Source organism: Ylistrum balloti, unplaced genomic scaffold (genome assembly GCF_031769215.1).
Source record: "Ylistrum balloti isolate Yb309-2 unplaced genomic scaffold, AGI_CSIRO_Ybal_v1 Utg370742, whole genome shotgun sequence".
NCBI classification, from domain to species: Eukaryota; Metazoa; Mollusca; class Bivalvia; order Pectinida; family Pectinidae; genus Ylistrum; species Ylistrum balloti.
In genome coordinates, this window is record NW_026782437.1 from 321,428 (window position 1) to 341,764 (window position 20,337).

The following is a 20,337-nucleotide window of genomic DNA, read 5'->3' on the forward strand; positions in this document are numbered from 1 at the left end:
GACGGGAAGTTTTACCTCTGAGAGATATCCAGTGTCTGCAATGATTTGACGGGAAGTTTTACCTCTGAGAGATATCCAATGTCAGCCATGTATAATGAGAAGTTTCACCTCTGAGAGATATTCAATATTAGTAATGATTTAATGAGAAGTTTCACCTCTCTGAGATATCCAGTGTCTGAAATGGTTTAATGGAAAGTTTTACCTCTCTCTGAGATATCCAATCGTTTAATTGGAAATTCTACTTATCCGATAGATATCCAGTGTCCAGTGGTTTGAATCCAAGTTTTAACCACTCCGAGTGGAATTCTGTGTCAGCGTCTGTTTAAACTGAAGTTATATCTTTGAGAAGACCCAGTTGGACTTGGACTCTGAAACAAAATTATATATTTTTCAATAAAAATCTCTTTCTATGTTGAGTAGTCCATATCACATATAATAATTTCTAGTTCATATTTGATTGGTCAATGTGAATAATTTCAGTGAGTATAACCAAATATTTCATCCACATGATGTCACAAGTATCTACTGCCTGTGCTATCTCTTCCCAATGAAGTTTTGTAATTCTATAACTGCAACAAACAACCACAAGTTTCAAAATACTGGTGGGTGAACCCCATCAAAGTTCCAATTCTACAGTATCTCTGTCTTGGAAGACATTTTTTAATATAAATATTTTTTCCATTTTTTGCCAGGCTCTTCCTGGAGTTGTAATCATAAAATTTAAAATTTTCGTCTGTCATTACCCATGAAACCTCTCTGTAAAATCTTATGTAATAATTCCAGCATTTATTCAGAAATCAGAAATGTGAAAATTTAACAGATGGATGAAGAGCTAGGTGCAGTGACCTAAAAAGACAAAGCATCACAATTCCATCATTTTGCAGAGCAAAACAAGTATTCATTACATTATATTGTTGCAAAAGAATGATAATATTTCATTCTGTTGCACAGTTCAACCACTGCAAAATAACTTGTCATCCTGAGGAGCCATGACAGAACTGTTTGTTCTTGATTGTAGAACAAAAGAACAAAGATTAAATAAGCTCCCCTTGGGTTACTGAACAAAGACATGAATGGAAACATAATGGTAATAACATAATAATAACATAAAGTCCACAAATGTATTCTCAGTCAGCTGACAGAGACTACACACGTTTATCCTGAAGACCACCTGTTGCCCTTAACAACAGTCCACGAATATATACTCTGAGAGAGACTACACACATCTATCCTGAGGACCATCTGCTGCCCTTAACAACAGTCCACGACTATATACTCTGACAGAGACTACACACATCTATCCTGAGGACCATCTGTTGCCCTTAACAACAGTCAACGACTATATATACTCTGACAGAGACTACACACATCTATCCTGAGGACCATCTGTTGCCCTTAACAACAGTCCATGACTATATATACTCTGACAGAGACTACACATATCTATCCTGAGGACCATCTGTTGCCCTTAACAACAGTCCACGACTATATATACTCTGACAGAGACTACACATATCTATCCTGAGGGCCACCTGTTGCCCTTAACAACAGTCCACGAATATATACTCTGACAGAGACTACACACATCTATCCTGAGGACCATCTGTTGCCCTTAACAACAGTCCACGAATATATACTCTGACAGAGACTACACACATCTATCCTGAGGACCATCTGTTGCCCTTAACAACAGTCCACGACTATATACTCTGACAGAGACTACACACATCTATCCTGAAGACCATCTGTTGCCCTTAACAACAGTCCACGACTATATACTCTGACAGAGACTACACACATCTATCCTGAGGACCATCTGTTGCCCTTAACAACAGTCCACGTCTATATACTCTGACAGAGACTACACACATCTATCCTGAGGACCATCTGTTGCCCTTAACAACAGTCCACGACTATATACTCTGACAGAGACTACACACATCTATCCTGAGAGCCACCTGTTGCCCTTAACAACAGTCCATGACTATAAACTCTGACAGATACTACACACATCTCTCCTGAGGGCCACCTGTTGCCCTTAACAACAGTCCACGACTATATATACTCTGACAGAGACTACACACATCTATCTTGAGGGCCACCTGTTGCCCTTAACAACAGTCCACGACTATATACTCTGACAGAGACTACACACATCTATCCTGAGGGCCACCTGTTGCCCTTAACAACAGTCCATGACTGAATATACTCTGACAGAGACCACACACATCTATCCCGAGGGCCACCTGTTGCTCTTAACAACAGTCCACGACTGAATATACTCTGACAGAGACTACACACATCTATCCTGAGGGCCACCTGTTGTTCCTTGTCCTGATCCTCCAACAGCTCCGACTCCCAATCCTCATCCTCGTCTGCTGGATCAAAACTGTACATTGGCATCAGGTGATGTCTTAGCTTCTCCATCCTGCAAAAAGACAAACACTTGTGATCTATTCTATATCAGATTTTAAGAGTGTATTACCACTAATTATATTCTGTCCCCTTGCTATGACTATTATGTGACATAAATTAACCAGTGTGTTCCAACTTTCACAGACGCATTACTTACAGAGGTGCAAAATGTTAGATGTTTTGACTTAACTGCCTTGTGACTAACCTGACTTAAATATTGTCAGGTGACTAACATGATATTAATACTGTCAGGTGACAAACCTGATGTGACTAAAATCGAGAAAAAATTTTAAAAAATGTGACAATAACCTTTAGCTGCTAAGTCCAAGATAGTCACCTGGAAGCCATTTGATTTTTTCTGATCACTCATAAAATCAATTAAGCACAACTAGGAACTAAGGGAGGTTACAAATAAAATGTGAGAAAGATCCATCCAGTTCTCAAGAAATTGCAATAAACAAACTTTTCTTGGCAAAGGATGTCTGTCTTTTGGCTATTCCATTTTTCTGACGAGTCCCAAAATTGAACTGGTACAACTAGAGACCAAGTGGAACCTACAAATGATATTTGAGAAAGATCCTTACTGTACTTCTCTAGAAATAGCGATAGCAAAATTTGTCTACGGATGGACTACAGATGTAGGGTGATTTGAATAGCCTACCATCTCATGATGGTGGGTTAAATTTGTAAATAATGAGTTTGTTGTAAACACAATTTTCCTTTCTCCTTCTCATTATTACTTACTTGCTTCTCCTCAGCAGTATCACAGCCTAAAACAGAAATAAAAGAGTTCTTAGAATTTACATCTAAAAGAAGGTTTTCGTGCTGGTTGACAATATTTAAAATCAGAAACCATTAAGGTGAGAACCCAAGCAAAATCATAAGACAAATAACATCCTCTGTTACATTGATACCCATGGGTATTCATACTTAAGAAACTCTTACCACAAATACTGTACTTCAAGTTTGGAAAAAACATCTAAGACACAGGAGGTTATGAAACTCTGTCCAAACAAATTGTGCTATCCACTACCTATGTACAATCCCAAGTTATATAACTAGATCACCTTTGTGGTAACCACTTCCTACTTTTAGTCATGTATCCTAGGTTATACATATCTAGCTATGCACCTTTGTGCTAACCATTTAATACCTACTGTCAGGGGTCCCAGGTTATATACTTAAGTAACCTTTGTGTAAGGGATTGAAATTGTTGGACTGAACGAGACAATAGGCACACAGGACCAGGCTGGAATGCAGAATATTGAGCAGGATGAGGAGGCCAGTTCTGACTGCCCTCACCACACTTTTCTCACACAATCTGCCTGAAGGACTGAGACTTACTACTTGCAGCTATATTTATAACATGACTGAGTCAAATTTAATTGGCCTAGCAATTGTAGACATCATACATAAAAGTCTTGTTTGGTGATAATAGCACTTGTAATTATTGAATAACTTTAGATTACCAGGTAAAATGTTGATGTCAGCAGAAAAGTAGTGTCTAACTCTGCCACTTTATTCCAGTTCTGTACTGTAAACCTTGTTTTTAAATAAACCCACATTTTCTCTACTAAGGCCTTGTGTCATGAAAATCAAAATTATAAACAAATTCTGTATCTGATATCTGACAAAATAAGACTTTCACACATACTGCAGATAAACAAATTCTGTATCCGATATTTGACAAACTAAGACTTTCACACATACTGCAGATAAACAAATTCTGTATCTGATATCTGACAAACTAAGACTTTCACACATACTGCAGATAAACAAATTTTGTATCTGATATCTGACAAACTAAGACTTTCACACATACTGCAGATAAACAAATTCTGTATCTGATATCTGACAAACTAAGACTTTCACACATACTGCAGATAAACAAATTTTGTATCTGATATCTGACAAACTAAGACTTTCACACATACTGCAGATAAACAAATTTTGTATCTGATATCTGACAAACTAAGACTTTCACACATACTGCAGATAAACAAATTCTGTATCCGATATTTGACAAACTAAGACTTTCACACATACTGCAGATAAACAAATTCTGTATCTGATATCTGACAAACTAAGACTTTCACACATACTGCAGATAAACAAATTTTGTATCTGATATCTGACAAACTAAGACTTTCACAGATAAACAAATTTTGTATCTGATATCTGACATACTAAGACTTTCACACATACTGCAGATAAACACATTTTGTATCCGATATCTGACATACTAAGACTTTCACACATACTGCAGATAAACAAATTCTGTATCCGATATCTGACAAACTAAGACTTTCACACATACTGCAGATAAACAAATTCTGTATCTGATATCTGACAAACTAAGACTTTCACACATACTGCAGATAAACAAATTTTGTATCCGATATTTGACAAACTAAGACTTTCACACATACAGCAGATAAACAAATTGTGTATCTGATATCTGACAAACTATGCAGATAAACAAATTGTGTATCTGATATCTGACAAACTAAGACTTTCACACATACTGCAGATAAACAAATTGTGTATCTGATATCTGACATACTAAGACTTTCACACATACTGCAGATAAACAAATTGTGTATCTGATATCTGACAAACTAAGACTTTCACACATACTGCAGATAAACAAATTTTGTATCCGATATTTGACAAACTAAGACTTTCACACATACTGCAGATAAACAAATTCTGTATCTGATATCTGACAAACTAAGACTTTCACACATACTGCAGATAAACAAATTGTGTATCTGATATCTGACAAACTATGCAGATAAACAAATTGTGTATCTGATATCTGACAAACTAAGACTTTCACACATACTGCAGATAAACAAATTCTGTATCTGATATCTGACATACTAAGACTTTCACACATACTGCAGATAAACAAATTCTGTATCTGATATCTGACATACTAAGACTTTCACACATACTGCAGATAAACAAATTGTGTATCTGATATCTGACAAACTAAGACTTTCACACATACTGCAGATAAACAAATTTTGTATCTGATATCTGACAAACTAAGACTTTCACACATACTGCAGATAAACAAATTCTGTATCTGATATCTGACAAAATAAGACTTTCACACATACTGCAGATAAACAAATTTTGTATCCGATATCTGACAAAATAAGACTTTCACACATACTGCAGATAAACAAATTGTGTATCTGATATCTGACAAACTAAGACTTTCACACATACTGCAGATAAACAGATTTTGTACCTGATATCTGACATACTAAGACTTTCACACATACTGCAGATAAACAAATTCTGTACATACTAAGACTTTCACACATACTGCAGATAAACAAATTGTGTACATCTGACAAACTAAGACTTTCACACATACTGCAGATAAACAAATTCTGTATCTGATATCTGACAAAATATGACTTTCACACATACTGCAGATACAAAAATTTCAAAATACTCCTAAAGGTGTGATAAAATACTCACCACTATTGCTAGTAGGATGACAAAGAAAAGTGAGCCCAGAGGAATGAGAATGTACACCACAACATGACTCTGGGGGTCCTGGGGTGGTGCAATGGTTGAAATGGCTGAGGTCACATTGATATTGTCCTGCCAGGCACTAATGTTACTCATGGTGAGTAGAAAAATCCTGATGGCTCAACAACAAACTCTATTGGTTACCTTCAAACCTTCAAAGGTCAGCAAGAGGTCATTGCAAAATCTGAGGTCAGTAAGAGGTTAATTAAGATATGCCCATGGGCCATTTTTCCTGGCTAAATGGCCTATCCTTTAGTCAGCATCTGCAACAAACTAATGTAATGAGTATCAACTATATGTAGTGATCTAAATAAATTCGTGATGACATCCAGTTTGTTAAACATCTCATCATTTACTATTTTCGGATTGTATCAAGTTTCTGGTTATCATGCCATGTCTCACCAAGGAGCATATAATATAATACCAAGACAGGACCCACTGGACATCATCAAAGACTCTCAATAAGTCCTAAAAAGAGAATTAGAAAATAATCCCATCTCCATCTTCCTCCACCCCCACTTCCACCCCATCCCCTAAAAAACAAGGTTGGTCATCATTTCAGAAGTCATATCAATGTTTTAATTTTTCTACAAACAAAGGTTTTCATATCGAAACATGAAGTCTGCTTGGTCAGCAGTAATACAAGGTACATTAAGGCCCAATCATCTTATAACACAAGTCCAAATTGTTCCTTCATATCTTTTTCAGAAAGTTACAGCACTTATACAGATGACTCATATAACTCATATAATCAAGTATAATCAATGAAATCTTTGATAAATACAAAGATAAAAATAAAAAGATAATTGGCACTTTACACCACATACCATACGTCTCTGCAAGTCTGAAACCTGGTGTAAGGGCAGATAACTCAAATTCAAAACAGCAAGTAGCAGCTCTCTCTCTCTATATATATATATACGCACACGCCACATACCATAGATCTCTGCTAGTCTGAAACCTGGTGTAAGGGCAGATAACTCAAATCAAAACAGCAAGTAGCAGCTCTCTCTCTCTCTCTCTCTATATATATATATATATATATATACGCACACACCACATACCATAGATCTTTGCTAGTCTGAAACCTGGTGTAAGGGCAGATAACTCAAATTCAAAACAGCAAGTATCAGCTCTCTTTCTCTCTCTCTCTCTCTCTCTCTCTCTCTCTCTCTCTCTCTCTCTCTATATATATATATATATATATGCACAAGTCATTAGAAAGAAGACCAGCAGGATATAATTGGTTTCAATTATCAGGACTCAAAAGTCTCATTTCTTCTATATAGCTTGTAAATAGTTTTCAAGCTAACTTGGAATCAGATACTCTCTTAATAATACTCAAGATGAGCCAATCATTCATAAAAAACTAGGATTCCATCTAATAAAACATATATGTCATCATAAATTGCAGTGATACACAAGCAAATCAGCACTGACTTACATTTCATATTTGCTGTTAATTACAAAAGTAAATACTGTTAGATGAAAAGAGTATATATTTGAGACTAGTTTCGTTTTAAACATATTGTGAAAAGGAAACAATTGTGATTGTACGTTTGACCTTGCCGTCCTGTGGCTTGAAAGGGGGATCCAATAGGGGAAGAAGAGTAGGAATGCCAAAAGGATCATGTCCCATTTTGGTCTGATGCATGTTATGGTAAAGTAGACTCAATTATGTAAAAACGGTGGGAACAAACCGTGAAACTGGACGTGAAACGTCATGGTGCACGTTACAGATCATCTTACCCAAGTTTCTTCAGGCTTCCAAACCAGATCGATGTAACAAATATGTAATTTTGTCATCAAACAAATGTTAAATGTCTACAGGAAATTGCGAAATCTATACAGTTCCGTGGGTCTCCCGTATGGTAGCCGAAGCTTTGACAGAACGTTACCGTCACACTCATGTGATGCTATATTCGCTGTGCTCTCAAACTGTTGTCTTTCATATGAAAATATGTTAAAGGCGAAACCACTCAAGCAAGTACAAAAAGTTATCTCACTGATATCAATGTCGTGAAGACATAAATAAGTTTACCTCAGGTATAGGCTAATTCAGTTGTAAATGACTTGGGCCTGGCTTTATACCCGTCACTGTAAACAATAAAGAGCTCTTGAGAAGGGAGTTAACTGCAGCGGGAATTATGAACACACTAGTACAGAAGACGTTCTTTATTTCTAGTGAGATTTTTTTTTCAAAACTAAAGTAATACGTTCCAGCATGAGAGTTTTAAATTACCCATAGTTGTAATTTTCAACCGAATCAGAAATGAAGAAGAAGAAGAAGAAGAAGAAAAGAACCATGTCCTTACTAATTTTTTTCTCTTGTTTTGTTCTTTATCATATACGAATTTAGAATTTAAGAAAATCCCTGAGGGCATTTAACTGCTTAATCCAAGATGATATACAATACAATAAGCTTTATTTTGTGTCGTATATGATAAACAAAGTCAACATTAGCTCAGAGGAGCTATTATTACAACAAATTATATCAATATAAAATTTAAAAAAAAACAAAATGTGAAACATACGTGTATGGACATAAAACATGCACAGAGTAGTAACTCGAGATGTTAATTACGGGATTTCCATTGATTAAAATGTACATAAAGACACAGCATATTAAGTTATTAAAGCACTTATGGTTATAAATTAAAATGGCCCGGAGGTCTGGTAAGTTGGGCCAGTATAGTCCCCACAAACCAGGTCCCTAGTCCATAAAAAATATATAGAAACAAACAGTAAGAAATAAACATTGGCAACATAGACCAAATGACAAACACACACAGAAAGCAGATCAAGGTTTTATTTTGGCACAGATAGAACAGGAACATATCGGGCCATCCCAGGTGTGGATCAGCTTCCTGAATTCTGGGTAATTCATTCGGAAGGCTGTTCCACACCCGTGCTGCCTCAAAACTAAACGATTTCTGTCCATTCTTGGTAGACTTTACATTTGGCACAGTGACTGTGTAGTCCTTCCTAAAATTATAAATAGACTCTTTAAATTTCACCAGATCTTGAATTTATTCAAGGGACAATTTGTATAAAATTTTGTTAACTTCACAGCCCATGTCTTTAAGTCTCTTGATGTGTAAAAGAGTAGTTTTACTGTTTGTTAAAAGCTGAATAAAAGACGACTCATAATCACTTTCAACAAATCTTAGAGCACGCTCATGGATCTTTTCCATCTTTCGCACGCTTTTCATACTTTTAAAATGCCAGACTAATGGGCAGAATTGGAAATTTGAAAGTATAAAAGAATCATATATAACTTTTCTTTCCTGTTTATTTAAGTAAGTTCCAATTCTTTTCAGAACATTCAATTGTCTGGAGGCCTTTATACATAGCTCCGAGACATGAAAGTCAAAATTTAAAAGTGAATCAAAATAAACTCCAAGCAATTTTACAGTTTTCTCAGGTAAAATGGTTACATTATCTATTTTGAAATTTGCAAATGCCTCCATTGATTTTTTACCTACACATAGAGCCTGAAAATTTTTTAGGAGTTGCCCTCATTTGGTTCTTGTAAAAGCATTTATTATCCCGTCAGCCATTTTGTTTTTCTGATCAGTCCCAAAATTAAAAGGGCACAACTATGGACCAAGGGGTAACTATTCACGAAGTCTAACAAAAATTAATCCCCTACTTGGGAAGACATGGCAATAACAATCTCTTATAATCTACATTGATGTCATGCGCAAGGCACATGTTTGAAATACCACACATACCAACCATTCCACCTTCTTCACGTCTTTTCGTAACTCCCCACCTCAAATCCCTTTCCAGTTTTGTAATCCACTTTTTTCGTATACTCTCTCTTTCAAGTCTTTTGTGTTCTTCTTTGTCGGTCCGTCTTCACGTTGTATAATTGAATGTGTGCGAATTATTTACATTAAGAAACCTACTAATATTAATTACTATTGATGTAAGAGCGCAAGGGGTACCTTAAAAGGAAAGCGGAGAAAACCCATACCCGTTCAGAGAATCGAACCTCGGACGGCTAGCTGGAAGACATATGTTACCATTGTGGCACCAACAATCGCCTGGTTATACAGAAGTGTGTAAAAGATGAAGAAGAAGGAGGAAACATTGATGGTAAGGATAAAATTACAACACGGGGACGTGTAGGCGTGTCTCTCGTTAAAATCTTTGCAAAATTTAACTTTCAGGAAAAAAATGATTCAGTAAAGTTATGAATCAGGCTTTTTAAAATGTGAATCTTTGTAACCAACTTGTGTTCTCTTAGAAGTTCTGCCTGTTTAATAGTCGTAAGTCGCCTTATATTGACTCGTGGAGATTTCAAATCGAAGGGTCGCTATGTAGCTCGACCCGGCCGAACTAAGGCATTTTTTATCATGATCTTCACGGATGGTGAGTCGATCAGTTCAACTAAACTTTTGTAAAAATTAGTGACACCACCAAATAAGTTATTCAAAACACGAGGAAAACAAAAAAGAGAGAAAAAAAAGAATTTGGGTAAATGATTATATATATAATGGACCCCATTGGAAATAAACCTATTTTATAGGCTTTATGGGTAATCCAAGGCCAAAGGCATTTTCATCTGGTTTTATCAAATTTCTCTCTTTTTTATTGATATTTCTAAATTTCCAACTATTTTACTTAGAAGATTTGCAAGCACAGTGTAATTTAATTTCTGCGATACTAGTTTAAACTGTGATATTTTAAGGTATGTGAAATTCTTCTGTGATATCCTATATTTTATAATTAATAATTTTAAGAAATCCACAATAATTTATTACTGATTTTAATTGTTATGGAATTGCTTATGTAATATTTGTAATGTGTAATTTTATTATGCCTTTGACTGAATAAACAATAAATAAATAAATAAATAAATATATAAGCTGGATATGCAGGAGAGGGTGCGTGCTTACTGCCGTTAGCTTAAGAAAAAATAGAATATAAATTTAGATCTGTTTCTAGGTTCACCTTAGCGTTTGGGCCCTTTACTTGGGGGTCCTAATAAGATATATAGAACATTCATATTTGCTTAGAAAAAAGAAAATCAATCTAGAGAGCTATACACCTTCCCATACATGTGTTTCGCGCTCAGTGAACCATGGAGCCCTAAGCCTTGAACGCGTCCGGTGAGGTCAAGCAGGAACTTGTTATTGAAATTAGCCAATCAAATTTCTCGTTTCTCCACCGCTTTCGGCAACGCACGCTACACATAAGTTTGGGACCCATGTTGTTTTGCCCGGTTGCAGAAAGGTCGACAAAATATCACATATACAACTCCTTAGGAAGATAAGCAAACAGGTATATGATTTAGAAAAATACTTTACTCGCCATTACTTCATTTACTGTTAGATTTAATTGCAAGTTTCCGGTATTGTGGCGTATTTTTAAGGTAATGCTTGCTGCACGAGCCGTGTACAACGACTGGTCGAAAACCTAGTTTGATAAATGACCGACTTTCGCCAGCTGTCCAAGGCACTGATTACAGATTTTCTCGGTATATAACACATACCACCTTGTTCGGGAAGAAGCTGATATTTCATCAAATTAGCTTATTTGGCCATGTAGATGTCACGTGTTAATATCGTGGTTTGTTTGAATTACAAGTCCAGTAGTGTGAAAACGCCAAGAAATTTTTAAACCGACAGACATTCAGGATTCAATTGGAGGGAAAAAATGTTTCTTATGAAATTAGGCTGAAGTACAGTATTTCAGTGTTATTATTCCACATGTAAATTGTTACAGTTCTGTCTAACGAGAAAAAAATAATGAACGAAAATTGAAAAACACCATTCTATAATACCTGTTTGGTACACATTTTGATACAAAACGTGAAGGGTTTATCAACATGAAAGTTGTATTAGGTACAATATTGCAGTCATCTTACATGATACAATATTTCAGTATGGACCTTAATGACAATAATGTTGGTAAAAACTTTAGACTTGATTAGTGGCATTGGTTGCTTCATAATGGGAAATTCATACAACTGGAATTTTTTTAAATAATATCTCTACTTATTGGTACCTAACTATTGTATCTAAACTCAGTCTGAAGGGGTTCTGACTTTCTCTCAGCAATTGATTTTTTACATAGCATCTAGTCAAAATTCTATATAAAAAGTAAAGCATAGCAACTCTTGCATTCAGGCAATCTTGAATAATTTACAACAATGCAACGCATGTTAATGATATATAATGGAAAAGTAAAATGTTTTTCTACCAGTCTGTATAAGTGACTGTTGTGGTTACAAAATCTCATTATAACTTACAGTACTGAAAAGTAAATTCTCACAATGTTTGTGTCCTTTCCCAAAATGTGCTTGGACATGATTGTCAGAAAAAATGTTGTTACTTTAAGTAAATAATAATCATTAGCTTTGAAAAGAACTTTCAGGATATGCATGAAAAATAAAGGATTGGTTGGATAGGTAAATGCCAGTATTTTTAGGTCTCATTTTTCACTTTTAAGTGTATAATGATCATGAGCTTTACATAAAACTTTTTCAATTTCGATTCTCCCATCTATCTTATATTTTAATCTACTTTTCTTATACTTTTGCAGAACAATGCCTGGGGTGAAGCGGAAAGCTTCTACCACTCCTGGGGATAAGCTCCCAGCTAAACTAAAGAAGCAGTCCACCAGCGTAACCTTGGATCGGGCTATCCCGACCTCGACACAGAAAACATCGAAGATAAAGAAAGCTGCTCTGCCAAATATAAATGAAAGTCCAGATATCCCCAAAAAGATAGCTGGAGGAAAAAAAGAAAATAAGTCCATGCCTCCGTTACCAAGATTTCCTACTCTAGTGCCAACAAAACCAGGTGGTACAACAGAGTCTGATTTTGTGTTCAATATTTCTCCAAGTTCTAGTCCCCAAAAAGATAATTTGTCAGAAAGTGGTATACCATCTAAGTCATCAAAGAGTGATGTACCTGAACTAAGAAAAGAAACCACAACATTAATTACAACAAAATCTTCAGATGATTGTCCTGGTAATAAAGCTTCGAACATAGAGAAGAGTGTGCTTAAGTTATCATCTGGTTCCTATGTTGGTCGAATCATGAACAAAGACATTGATGATCAGATGTTGCCTTCACTTGAATCCCTTGCTGTTTATGAACAGAAACAGAAAAGTAAGACGTCAGATGCCCCATTCACCTGGGACATGACAGACACTGATACTTCTCCAGTGCGCAAATCAGTTTATGATGTTAGTGCTGTTCTGAACATATTAGAGCAAGAAAATTCACCAACAAAATATAGTTTAGGTGGTAATACTAGTGACAATGAGAGCGATGCTCCCCCTGTGCTTCAGGCTGAGGTATATGATGAGACATCTTGTGAAAACTTTGATGAAGATGATGCTGTTCCAACTCTAACTTGTATGGGTACTCCATCCAAGTCCCCATCCAAGTCTCCCCGTAAAATGACCGGAGGACCAAGAGAAATTGTGTTTTCATTTGATACGACAGGGTCCATGTATAACTACATGGAGGAGGCTAGCTACAGGATGCGAGAACTCATGAATCGTGTCCAAGAGGACATGCCTGGAATTCGTCTGGCCTTTGTTGCACATGGTGATTATTATGACTTGGCAAATGACCGATATCTCATAAAGTGGATAGACTTCGGTGCCAGTGTAGATGAGGTTGATACATTCTTTGAAAACCTTCCCATAACACATGGCGGTGATGCTGATGAATGTTATGAACTAGTGCTACGTAAGGTCCGAGAGTCCTTGTCCTGGACTGTGGGCAGTCAGCGCAGCCTTGTCATGATTGGAGATTCTGATCCACATGAACCAGGATACAAATTCAACGACTTTGTCAATGATATTGACTGGAGGCAGGAGACAAAACTGCTCAATGAAATGGTATGGCAATGTTTTTTCTTCTGTATGAATCTCAGAAATATTGAAGGGACTGCAAAAGCTCATTCTTTAGATATGAAACCTGGAACATCACAATTTGATGATCCTACTCTTGAGTGGTTTGTGTTTATTCGGAAGCAGGGATCACATATTGTTCTATTTGTTTTTTAAACAAGACACTTTAAAGTTTCCCGAAATGCTTTGGATAATATAAAGATGCACTGGACCTCCAGTGTGTTGAGTAGCCAACTGCTATTACAAGGAAATCCTTATCAAAATAAGCCAGTTAGCTGTTCATGGGGTGATAAACCCAGCAAACTAACTCAGAAGTGTAATCTATTTTAGTAAAATAATCACTTAAGAAGTAATATAACTATTTATTCGGTTGAACTAGATCAAATTAAAAATGTTTTTGTGGGTTTTTGATTTATGTAATTGACTATAAATTATCTTGAACTATATCAGAATCTTTGAAACAAACAGATGTTGTTCATTTCATTGTAATAAACTTTAAATTTGATTTATACATATTGAAGAAGTAATTTTGAAGTAAATTCCGTGTTAAACAAACATCTTTTCTCTGAATACTTATATATTCCTGATAAACATTAATCATGGTCAAAAGATAGATTAAAACATTAGCATTTGATGAGTAAAGTTACCATTACCCTAGATATTATCATTTACAGGAGAACTTCACCAGCATGACACCCTATTTAAAATTATAAGCTTGAAAAATTTTAAGTCAGTTCAGTTTTGTGGGATGGTTAATAATTGTTTTGATTTTACGAGACCTTTGCAGATTAACATCTGTTGTTGTTTACACAGGGAGTGAGGATCTATGCTCTACAAGTTGGCTACACATCAAACTTCTACAAACAGATAGCACAGATGACAAGCGGAGCTCACTTGCGCATTGAGAACACTGACTTCACATATGACACCCTAATGTCTATATGTCTAAGGGAAGGAGGACTTCGCCATCTCAAGGTATACCCAAGTTTAATTGTTAACTTTCTAATGGACATAATGTCTGAATGTGAAAATGGCATTTTCATTCCTTATTGGGATCTAAGTACTTTGTTTGTTTGAAACATTAGTTAAATATTTGTAAAAAAAATGGTAAATATAACTTAAATATATTTAATTATTAATGGAATTGTCTTGTTATACTTTCCTCACATGGTGTTTATAATAATCCTAGAAGAGCTCCTGGTGACCTTGTTGCTAATATGTTTCATCTGTTGTCACCAGGCTGTCAACTGAAGTGCATAATGGATTTCAACCAAATTTTGTCTGAAACATCAACAGGAGTGGGCAATTAATTATTCTCTTAAGTGTTCAGAAAGTTGATTTTACCTCAAGGGATTTTGACAGTATTTTACTTTAAAACACTTCTCCTTCGTAATTTCTTGATATATTTCACCCAGATTTGGACTGAAACATTACTATTTACTGTCAATGATATCAAAATATGCATGAAGTGATCCTGAGATTGTCCTTACCAAATCTCATTTTTCAGTAAAAATTCCAACATAACTCATCTCAAATAGATAGTCTAAACTACTACTCCTGTAATGTTTTGAGTTTCATTTGTGAAGGAAAGGAAGCAGGTGCTATGTTGTTATTTTTCAGCCTTGTCAAAACTTCGACATGGTAGCCACTTTGTAATATGATTTTGCAGTTGTTTTTCATGAACAAAGCCTACCATTCATGAGTTTCAGATACTTTCAAAACATTCAAGATTTGAATTCATCAGATATGTTATAATTAGACCACCATCAGCAAGTTTTGTGGTCTGTCTGTCCATCTGTCAATTGTCAGATGACTGTTGAGGGCCATAAGGGCTATGACTCTCTTGTTTCATATCCTATATGTTTAGATATATTTGAATAAGTATTGTGATTGGATTTCTCTTTCAAACTGGGAGATATATTTACCAACATCGCTTTTATTTCCTATATCAGAAATATTGTTCAAATCAGGTCTAGATTTGCCAGTAATGAATATAAAACTCATTTCAATTTTGATCTGTTACATGTGTTAGTTAAGAGAATGCTTCAAATTGATTCTAAATTCTAATCACAAAGTATTAAGGTTAACAAATTTACATGTAAATAATTTACATGGTTCTTTATTACAGGGCTATGAACATGAGGTACGAACTGCTGCAAAGAAGTCTGGCAGCAATGGAGGGACACTTGACTTAGAATTGGAACGTCTGTTCAGTTCTCTGAAAAACATTGCTGACAACAAATCCCTCAAACAACGAGAGAGAGAGAACAAACTGAAAGCTCGGATTCTAGAAATGACAACAGATCCCAAAACATTGTCTGCTCCTAAGAGGTCCTCCGAAAATGAAGGCAACACTTCTGACCAGAAGAAACCAAAGGTATCATTTAAGTCCCAAACAAAAGTAACTTCAGATAAACCCAAGTTATCTGACAGTGTCAGTCCCAAGAAATTGACAAAGATCAAAGAGAAAGGCCCCGACACATCAAAAAAGAATGCATCGGTTGAAAATATGAAAAAGGTATCCAAAACTAAAATGTCGGCTACCAAATCTGTGACACCCAAACCCAAGACAAAAATACTCAAGGAAAAGGCTGCGGAAAAGAAAGGAGCATTGAAGATCAAAGGTATCGAGAAGAAAAAAGGAGATGGAAAATTGAAGAAAACTACAAGTAATGACAAGACAAAGAGACCAGTTGGTAGACCTCGTAAAGTTGTTGAAGCTGTAAAAGCCAGAGGAAGACCCCCAAAGAAAGACGAAGCTAAGAAAAAGGTTGGAAAATCGCTTAAGAAGGTTGCCTTGAAATCTCCTGGACGACCCCCTAAAACATCACAAACTCCCAAAAAGTCTGTTAAGAAAGCAGAAAAGACAAAGAAATCATCAGAAACTCCTAAAAAAGTTGGAAGGCCAAAAACGAAAATTGAAAAAGCTAGTTCTTCGGAAACTCCAAGAAAACGGGGAAGGCCAGTGAAAAACTTGGAAAAGAATAAATCTTCTGGGAAACCATCTAAGGTAAAAACATCCAAAACAGCTGGAAAAGCAAAGAAGAAAGTAGAAACTTCTTCAGCAATGAAGAAAAAGGAAGAAACATCTTTAAAATCCCCAAGCTCAGTTGTTCAAAGGATAGTGGCAGCTAAATTAAAGCGTTTAGGGAAAGGAGGCACTATCGCCAAAGTGAAGATAAGTAAAAAGTTAAAAACTGTGGTAAAGAAAAAAGACAACAAGTCTAAAATCAAGCCTAAAGTTGTTACAAAGGCAAAGTTGTCTGCAAAGTCTAAGAGCAAAGCTGGTGCAAAGAAAAAGCTGAATTCAACTAAGGACAGTACTAAACGTAAGCCAACGCCAGCAAAACTGAGCTTGAAAAAGAAAGAAGGTAGAGCGAAGATTGCAAAACTGAAATCTGTCAAAAAAGTTCAAGAAAAAAAGAAAGCTGTAAAAGGGTCATTGAAGGACAAGAAAAAAACTGTTAAAAAGGTAATGAAATCTACTAAACCTTTAAAGACAACTAAAAAGAATGTAACTAAAGGGAAACCAGGCAGACCACCAAGTGTTCAACAGAAGGAGAAAACAAAAACTTCTAAAAAATCTGCTAAAACAGAGACAAAGAAGGGGAAAACAATTCCAGTAAAGAAAACCCCGAAGACTGACACCAAAAAAGTGAAGAGTGGCCCAGTGCAAAAGAAGCCTGTTAAGCCTAAATCTCCACAGGTGAGATTTTTTGAAATAGTATTGATATATCAGCATCTTGGAATCGAGTATTTTAATATGTTACTTCTATTATCACAATCAGACATTTATTTAAAATTGTTGAAAGGGAGTTTTGAATTATGATTATATATTGGAATTAAAGTTAAGATATAGCCTATCATTAAAATTTATGTCAAACAAAAATGTCATTTCAAATTTATTCAGTATCTGTACATGTTTTAATTTGTTCTTGAAGTAATTAATTGTGTATAACAAAATTACTTAATTTGCAGAAGACTAAAAGCAGTAACACTGAGCACAGAGAAAACATCAGTGGATCAAAATTCAGTACTGGACCGCTTAGCAACGTGAAGTGGAGCCAATGGGCTCCAATAATCTCCTCCAAAGCAGATGGAGCTAACTGGTCAAAATCACGTAGCTGGTGCGGTGGTCATTCAAATGAGTCATTGTACAAAGGAGAGGGCAATACTCAAGCCCTGTATGAGGCAGCAGTGGTCCCGCCTAGCAGCAACAATAAATATGTTGTGACTTATGTTGTCGGACAAGGTGTCCCAGCTGTCCAAGTATGGGACTGTTTTACTAATTCATATGTGCGACAACAGGTGCAGCGCATCATCAAAGCCAAGGGTGCGATCTTTGTTCGAAGGGGTGTAATTGCTGGTCGTGCGAAAGACAGTCTTATCAAAGCTGAGGAATACATCAAAGAGAATTTTGATTATGCTTGGCGTGGAAGTCGTCGTACCACAGAAGTCAGAAAGGAAGGATTTTTGGTATCCAAACCCTAAATCCTTGTGTTTCACTATATATTTAAATATTCAAGCAGTCATTTTGTGTGAAAAAAATGTTGGGGGATGCATGGGAGGTTTTTAGTTTGTATGAAAGTTTGATTAGCTGTTGTTTTAGATACAATTGTACAAGTTATCCTATTTTTATGTTTTTTATTCTGAATATATAACTTTTTCTTTTTTTAACTGTGAACCACATTTTTCCACTGATAATCATGTTATGCACCATCATTTTAAGGCTGTAGGTAGATATTGATTTTTAAGGACTCAACCCTACTCCTTATTAAGTTTTAAATTCTAATGTTATTCTGTAGACACTTGTAAAACCAGTCTTGTGTGAGATGAAACTTGAAAAAAATTTAATATTCCATTTGGTCAAGTTTTAAATGTTTATAAAAGAAACGAATCATCAAAGAATTAAAACAATAATTACCTTGATTTTCTTAACAAGAATTACGGAAAAATATAACTACAAAGATAATAGAAGATGATAAATGTTCAGTTTGTGAGTTTCTAGGTTTTGTTACAATGCTTTAAGAACTTTATGTTAATCTGATTTACAGTAGTTAGTTGCTGGGATAGTAATGTGAATTTTCTACTACATACTGGGAGTGCTGAAATCTGGTAAAATTTATGGATTTACTATCCTTTTCAATAGAGTTCAGAAATATAGGATAATGTATGAAATTTGTCATTAAGAAAACCACATGAACATCAGCTTATTAAGGTGTTTTTTCAACTATCAATAATGGAACATGAAAATACACAGTAAGTTGCACATATATGTTGTGTAGATCCTTCCTGTTATCTCCAGAGATTCAACAATGGTAGTGAATTATAGTTAAAAGATTGCTGAAAGATAACACTTTCATAATGTCACAAGTTAAAGATGTCAGTCTTTCGTAATGTCATTCACAAGTGAAAGATGTCTGGCTTAAACAACAGAATGATTTGTATAGATACATTGAAATGTACAATGTAGTTAATTCCAATGCTTAAGGATGATTAAATCTTTAGAAAGTGGTACAGGTATTTAGGTAAAATCCTGCATTTTCATACAACTAACAGGGATAACTGAGTTTCATTTGATGCTGATGGGTATGATTTCTTTGATTAAATGGATGGCTTAGCATTAGAGGAAATAGCAAAGTGCAACATAACTACACAAAACAATTTAAACAAAACATTGATTGGAAAGGATACTGACACATATTTTCAGCAAAATATATTCTAGTGTCTTTTCTAAGCATTTTACAGTGGACGTGTTTCACCCTAAGATTCAAGGTTTTTTTTAACCAATTCAGGACATTAATTCCTTGTTGTGGTTAATAAATAACAAGTGAAGATTAGAAAGACAACTTAATTTCTGGAATTATCCATGAACAATAACACATCAATTAAATTTATCAAAATACATTTTTTATGGATTTAGTGATTAGCATATTAAATTGTTTTTTCAAATTAGAAGATATGAAAAGTAAAATTACGGTAACATTCTTTCTACAGATTGTTAAAATTTGAGAAAACAATGTACAATGGTGTTATATGTTACAGTTTATTTAACAACATTATTTTCAAAACTTAAACAATGTCCTTGTTTATGAGTTTCCTATTCAAAAGTATGATATTCTTAAAATGGTCTGGGATACCAGACTTTCTTTTTCTTTGTGTAATTTGTACATGTTACAAAAAGTATCTAGATGATGTAAATTTATTGGATGTGATGCATGTAGTTCAACAGTTTGTTCTGTTATTGTAATCCTCCATTATTTTCTAGGTTTCTACTAAATACATTGTATTAAAAATGTTATATCAGCATATCTTTGTCCTTGTCGTAAACAATTCTTTTTTGAAGTAATGAAAGGATAGACAATTCTTATATCAAATTATGTGATGATTTCATTTGGTAACAATGACGAGCAATAATTATTGCACTTGAAATACAGTTAGCCTTATAATTAGATGCTCCTATGTTGATACATAACAAATTGACGATTCAAATTTGG

At 35.1% G+C, this 20,337-nt stretch overlaps 2 protein-coding genes across 4 annotated transcripts; one reads left to right on the plus strand and one right to left on the minus strand.

Moving 5' to 3' along the window:
- Positions 1–251: 251 nt before the first annotated feature.
- Positions 252–8,035, minus strand: LOC132557966 (small integral membrane protein 29-like). 3 transcript variants are annotated; one of them, XM_060222497.1, is made up of 5 exons: positions 8,006–8,035; positions 5,911–6,227; positions 3,160–3,185; positions 2,320–2,428; positions 252–368 (listed from the first exon to the last, which is right to left on the minus strand). In XM_060222497.1, the coding sequence occupies exons 2-5, from the start codon at positions 6,058–6,060 to the stop codon at positions 312–314; spliced, it is 342 nt and encodes a 113-aa protein (XP_060078480.1). In that variant the 5' UTR covers positions 6,061–6,227; positions 8,006–8,035; the 3' UTR covers positions 252–311. The 3 variants fall into 3 exon arrangements, with proteins under 3 accessions (XP_060078480.1, XP_060078478.1, XP_060078479.1); XM_060222495.1 differs by having other exon boundaries at positions 2,302–2,428; XM_060222496.1 differs by lacking the exon at positions 8,006–8,035 and adding an exon at positions 7,714–7,739 and having other exon boundaries at positions 2,302–2,428.
- A 3,139-nt stretch (positions 8,036–11,174) lies between these two features.
- LOC132557965 (uncharacterized) lies at positions 11,175–19,813 on the plus strand. Its single transcript, XM_060222494.1, has 5 exons — positions 11,175–11,253; positions 12,517–13,828; positions 14,654–14,815; positions 15,969–17,546; positions 17,819–19,813. The coding sequence occupies exons 2-5, from the start codon at positions 12,521–12,523 to the stop codon at positions 18,329–18,331; spliced, it is 3,561 nt and encodes a 1,186-aa protein (XP_060078477.1). The 5' UTR covers positions 11,175–11,253; positions 12,517–12,520; the 3' UTR covers positions 18,332–19,813.
- Positions 19,814–20,337: the final 524 nt, after the last annotated feature.